At 37.6% G+C, this 6,605-nt stretch overlaps 1 protein-coding gene across 1 annotated transcript in view; it reads right to left on the bottom strand.

Moving 5' to 3' along the window:
- The window catches only part of PIGA (phosphatidylinositol glycan anchor biosynthesis, class A), a 16,954-nt gene that overhangs the window by 5,182 nt on the left and 5,167 nt on the right, over positions 1–6,605 (bottom strand). Inside the window, exons 2-4 of the mRNA XM_006892391.1 lie at positions 2,562–2,694; positions 1,676–1,808; positions 1,325–1,531 (exon numbers count right to left, since the gene is read on the bottom strand). Of these exons, the coding sequence (XP_006892453.1) occupies positions 1,325–1,531; positions 1,676–1,808; positions 2,562–2,694 (473 nt within the window). The remainder of the gene's footprint in view (positions 1–1,324; positions 1,532–1,675; positions 1,809–2,561; positions 2,695–6,605) is intronic.

A 6,605-nucleotide genomic window follows, 5' to 3' on the forward strand; every position in this document is an offset into this window, starting at 1 on the left:
TGGAAGGAGGAGTGGCATCCACTTCCATAATAGCTTGCCTCCGGAAACCCTATGAACCTGGAGAGAGGATGAAAGGCACCCAAGCATCGAGGACTCTCCTTCATAGGGTCACTATGAGTCACCACTTAACAACAACAACCTTTTCAAGTACTCAATCAGCACAAAGATGCAAAAATCCTTTTCCTGCAGAAAATTAGAATAGCTCAGTGACTTGAATTAAATACTTTCAGGCTTTAAAGCTGCCACAACTAGGCTGAGCAAAATCATGTAATTTTCTGATAGACTTATATGTATTAGCATTATAAGCAGGGTCAAGAAAATGTTTTAAGGGTGATTAAGAAATAAGTTTTAATCTAGTGTTGCCACTAACTTCTGTAACTTCTAGAAAAAGTTATGCAATTTCTTCATGCCATGCCCAGTTTAATGAGAGGTTTAGACTGGTGATGTGATGGTTAAGCACTTGGCTGCCATCCAAACGGTTAGTAGTTCAAACCTGCCCAGTGGTTCTATGAGAGAAAGATCGGGTGATCTCTCACAAAGGTTACAGCCTAGAAAACCTTTCAGGGGCAGTCCTGCTTTCACAAAGGGGTGTCAGAATCGGCTCAAGGATACCTAGTGACAATAGACTGCTGCTTCCATTTTTAGATTTTACTTGCAAAGATTTGACTAGAACGTAGCTCTGGGGTTTTAACTCAGCCTAAACAGGTTCGGTCAGTGTCTATATAGCAAAATTAGAATAGACCCATATTTGTAAAATAGGAGTTTTTTAAATAATAACCAGGACAGGAAAATTACAGATCCAAATTGAAGCTCTAAAATGAGAGACTCAGAAGAGGCAAAGTGAGCCCCTTAACCAGGAGATTGTATTATGGCCAGAAGCCAGAGCGCCAAGGCTGGCCTCATCTTCAAGCTGGGCACTGCTATTTCCATCTCTGCTGGTCAAGAGATTCTTGGCTGCTATGTAGTGTGCATGCTGTCTTTGTTATCTAAAAGGGAGATTCGATTCCTAGCAGGAATTACCAACCCCAATTTTTCACATTCTGGCTATCGGTCCAGTACACCTAGATTTAACAAATTTGGGTCTATTCTGATTTTTGCTTTACAGACCATGACTGAATCAGAAAGAGCCGGAGTGAAGCCCTGCTTAGCTCATTATGCAACAAATGTAATATAAAATTAATTCCATTTGATAGGGATTTCATAAACTTAAACAACAGAACATAAATGGTAAGCCTTTACATAAGAAAAAGCAAGTATCTACATGTGACATCAGAAAGCGTTCAGACAAAAGCTTCAAAGAACTTTTTCTTAAGGTGCAACATACTTTTTCCGTTCTCTCTGCAACATTCCTCCAGGTGTAGAAAGTCTTGACTACATTGTGGATGTTTTCTGGAGGTGGCAACGCTCCCGACTTCAGTTGAGAAATAGCTCTTTCTAATCCTTCACACAAAGATTTTACTGAAGGTTCACATAAAATAATAAGATTTTCTGGTAGTACCTCAGGGATTCCACCAACTCTGGTACTTACGACCTGAAAAAGAACATACCATCTGCTGTAATTCATATCCCAGGAAAAAAAGACAAAACAAACTTGAAAAAAATATTGAATGCATGAGTATTTCTTAAAAACACAAATATAGATAGCCCAACAATTGAAGCCTTCAAATTGTTTTACCTGTAAGCCACAGCTGGCTGCTTCCACAATAGCCATGCAGAATGCTTCAGTGAGGGAGGTATTAAGAAAAATATGTCCTTGAACTAAAACATTTCTAACGTCCTTGTGTTCTAAGGCTCCCAAGAGACGTACCCTGATTTTTTAAATGAGAGGGAAAGAAAGAGGGGAGTAAAATGCCATGCTACAAAAGAAGTACATTTATAAGTCAAGTCAGCTATTTATATTACACTGAGATGCTAATGTTTTCAGTCTCACAAAATAGTGCCACCATACTCTGACCTTCACAGAACAGTCTTGTAAAGTTGTTTGGTTCAAAATACTTCTAGATAACCTTTTTAGAACTTCTGTACAACTGCAAACAGGACTACAAACACCGACTTTCACCAAAATGAGTTATTTTTTCATGGAAATATATTAATATGCGGGTGTGGTTAAATGTTAAAGTGTTATTTCTAAGTAGGAAAAAGCCTCTTTTGAATGAATGTTTCACGTCTTCACAGCTACCCTGGCTGACAAGAAGAGAAAGGCAGGGCTCTGCAGCAGGCAGCGTCCAGGGTTTGGTTTTCTGCACAGTATCGAAAACAGTGCAGGAGGGCTTGGAAACCCTCAGACTTTCCAATCAAAGCTATTATTTTTCTGTTCTTTCCACAGCATCTCCAATCACTGGCCCAACAGCAAACAATGTTGAACTAACAGAAAAAAGAAAAACGGGAAATTCTTTAATCCTGTTTTTCTTTTTTTTAATACACATACACACACACACACACTGCTCCTTATTACATTTTTATGTTAATTACACTTAGGAGAAACAGCACATCTAATGCAAGCATGAAGCCAAAACGAAATATAGACAGTCACATGTTCCTCCCCCAAGTCAATACAGTACCTTTCATGTAGTTGGTATCTCTCCCGTACTTCTTCCAAAATTATTCTCTTTGGTCCCTCTCCTCCAATAATGAAATTTAAGTCTGGATATTTATGACAGAGTTCAGGGATGATGCCACTGAGCAAATCAGTCCCTGAAGAGAAAATATAGTTGAATCATGAAAATGCCTTTAAAAATAAATTCAATAGAACTATGGCGAATTTATTTACTTTAAAAGGCAGGAGCTACGCTCTCCTTAAAGTAGAGACATAAACTCTCTGAAAGCTTTTCCAAGAGGGTGAAACCAGTTACCAACTGCTGTCACATCATTATGGTTCATGGAACAAAAGGGCCCACTAAGGCTGCAATTCTTAAAGATAAATACCCTGACATCCACTGCTCCTTTCACACACCCAACAAGTGTCACTCTTCCATTCAACATAGTGTTAACTTGAAGTCATTCACTTGTAATTTTCACATTGCTCATAAAACAGCTAGATGAGATCATGAATGCTAGCTAAGCGTTGCTGTAGCAGAACAGCTGAGCGCAGATCCACCACAGGTCCCAGTTTTTTCCCTAATGAGCTTAGATTGTGGGAAAGTAAGCTACAAAATGGCATGATGTGTGCACCCAAAGTCTAATGTCTCTTTTGGCAATAAAAGTCTACCTTTCTATGATTTCACTTCCTGCCAGAGGCAAAGGCTAAACAACAAAGTATAGCTGTTGCATCTAGTTTGTTTAAAATGCAGAGAATTTTGCAAGGAAAACTATAATCCTGACAGAATTGAAGGAAAGTCCACCCCAACCAATGGTAGCCCACTTCCTAGAGTTGAGTGAAAAGAAGGCAGCAGGATCTCAGCGGTCAGATCAGTTCATGGAACAAAAGGCTGCTTCTGTCTCCTTGTGAAAGAAAGGTAATTTACCCATAATATGTAAATGCAGCCTTGGTGATATAAAGCAATAAAATCAATCATGCCCCATCAGTCTGAAAAACTCAGTGGGTATCCTAAGTGACAGTGAGATCAACACTATTTGGAAATTCCTTAAAAGGTATACATTGTACACATTCAAAGGCAAATGTAAAAGAGTTAATTTTAGATATCTATTGAACTCATTCATTTTAAAAACTACATACAAATACACAAACATATAAGAACTACATTTTATACCAATCTTCCCAAACATAGGCAAATCATTCAGAAAATAAATGATAGAGGAAATTTTACATAAGTACATATAAAATCCTATTAAATAATTAAAAGTGAAATTTAATACACTCTGCTAGTATTTTAAAAATTACTATGTTTCTAGAAAATAAATCCATAGCAACTTTTCTGAATTATGAAGCCCTCTCATTTAAACACTGGATATGGTTCTTTCTAGTTTATTAGCAATATCATCAATTGGATTTTAAATAAACCAGTAGCAGTTTACTGCCTTTTAACATTTAATCTCATAACACTCCAGACTCGATGGCATCCAACAATAATATCATATATAGATAGATCTACATATACATTTTTAAAAACTGATTCCATACTCTAAGTAATATTTTTTTCTTATTGGACTAGATTTCAGACCTGAAATGCAGATGACCATGTATGATTTTAAGAAAGCACACTGAGGGAGAGAGGGAGCGGATTTGAACTGGGACACAGCCCTGGATCTTTGACCCGCGTCCTGTCCTCAGGTATCACATCAGTTCCCCCGCCCCAGATGTCTGCATGCCCTGCCAGTTTTGAATTCTGGAGCTAGGGAAAGAAGCTGCACGCAGACGCAGTGGAGAGAGGGAGTGGATTTGAACTGGGTGAGAGCTCTGGATCTTTGACCCGCATCCTGTCCTCAGGTATCACATCGGTTCCCCCGCCCCAGAAGTCTGTGCACCCCACCAGCTTTTAATTTTGTGGCCCTTGGGCCAAGACTTAAAAAAAAAAAACACCACACACCACACAAAAGAACAAAAACACATTGGCCAAATTATAGCATTTATCAACCTCACCTGAAAAAGTTGTCCAACATTGAAGATTTAGTTTCTTTAGACTACAAACTGCTGTTTGGCCTTACCACATTGGTCCTGCCAACTCAAGCAACAGGGAGGTACTGGACATCTCGATAGAGAAGTAGTTATGTCAAACCAAGAATCAACTTTCACCTTTGCTTTCAAAACCTCTTCCACATCAATGTCTCAAAAGAAGCAGGGTACCTCACTCACCATGCAAGCTCAAAACAAGGTATCTCCCCCCCCCAAATGACACAGTAGCAATGGATTTCATGAAGCGAGAAAGTCTGATGGAACTTTCTGATGCAGAATTTAAAAAAAAGATGACTGAATGTTTTCAATGGATGAAAAACAAACTTGAAGAATTACAGGACACTACAGTAAAAAATCAGGAGGAGCTTAAAAAAAAATCCAAAACAACGCAGAAAAAACAAATGAAGCATTAAAGGCACTGGAAAAAACAAGAAATCATAATCCAAAATATAAAATCTAAGGTTTCTGATGCTGTCAACATGATGGAGGGACATACGAATAGAGGTGAAGAGATGGAAAACAGAATTAGTGAAATAGAAGATAGAATTGTCACCACAGATCTGACCGAAAAAAAAAAAAAAAGCAGAAGCAAAAAATAACGAAACAGAAGAAAACTTAGAATAATGTGGGATACCATTCAAAGAAATAACATTCACATCATTGGAATCCCAGAATGGGAAGAAGCAAATAAAGGCACTGAAAAAGTTGTGGAAGAATTACTAGTGGAAAACTTTCCAGGCATAATGAAGAATGACAGAATATATATTCAAGAAGCTGAGAGAACACCATATAGAATAGACCCTAAAAAAAAAAACAAAGCCTTTCATTGTCAAATTTGCTAGAACCAAAGATAAGGAGAAAATATTAAAAGCAACGAGAGAGAAACAAAGAGTAACCTATAAGGGAGAACAGATAAGATTAAATGCTGATTTCTCAGCAGAAACCATGTGAGCAAGAAGACACTGGAATGGAATATATCAAACACTCAAGAACACAACTTTTAACCAAGAATACTGTACCCAGCAAAACTGTCCATCAGGTATGAAGGAGAGACCAAAATATTCCCAGAAATACAGAACCTAAAGGAGTTCATAAAAACAAGACCAGCCTTACAGGAAACACTGAGAGACGTTCTTCATACAGAGATGCCACAGAAACCAGGATGGACCAAAGTAACTAGCAACAACACCAAAAAGGATTGAACAAAATGACAGCAATAAAACCCTACCTCTCAATAATTACACTGAACGTGAATGGTTTAAATGCACCACTGAAGAGAAAAAAAGTAGCAGATTGGATAAAAAAACAAAATCCATCAATATGTTGCCTACAAGAGACACATCTGAAAAATGAAGATAAAGACTAAAAATTAAAGAGTAGGACAAAATATACCAAGCAAATGGCAACCAAAAAAAGCAGGAGTAGCGATACTAATCTATGATAAAATAAATTTCAAGGCAAAAACCATCACAAAGGACAAAGAAGGTCACTACATAATGCTCAAAGGGTCAAAAGAACAAGAAGATACAACAATATTGAATAGCTATGCACCAAATGAAAGACCTGCAAAATAAATAACACACACATTAACAAAGTTGAAAAAGGAGATAGATAACACTACTATAGTACTTGGAGACTTCAATACACCCCTTTCAAGAAAAGATAGAACTACCAAAAAGAATCTCAACAAAGATACTCAAGAATTAAACCACCATGATGGATTTATTGGAACCAGGAGTCAAGAGGACCTGGGATGGCTCAGCATTTCCTGTCTGAAGATAGGCAGCTTATTGCTGGAGCTGTGCTTCTTTAAGAAGATACTTTTATCAGTAGAGCACATTTTTTATTAAAGGATTATGATTTAGGATTTAATCCCTGGGAAGAAACCCAATGAAGTAGGTGACAGCAGTTTTGCCACAAAACTTTTCACGTGACAACAGTTCTGCTACAAACCAACCAATGCCTTGTTTGGTATCCCTGAAACCTGCCATATGTGATAAATAAAGACAGTGGAAATATAAAAAAAAAAAAA

Source organism: Elephantulus edwardii, unplaced genomic scaffold (genome assembly GCF_000299155.1).
Source record: "Elephantulus edwardii isolate Elephantulus edwardi_28Jun2011 unplaced genomic scaffold, EleEdw1.0 scaffold00115, whole genome shotgun sequence".
NCBI lineage: Eukaryota > Metazoa > Chordata > Mammalia > Macroscelidea > Macroscelididae > Elephantulus > Elephantulus edwardii.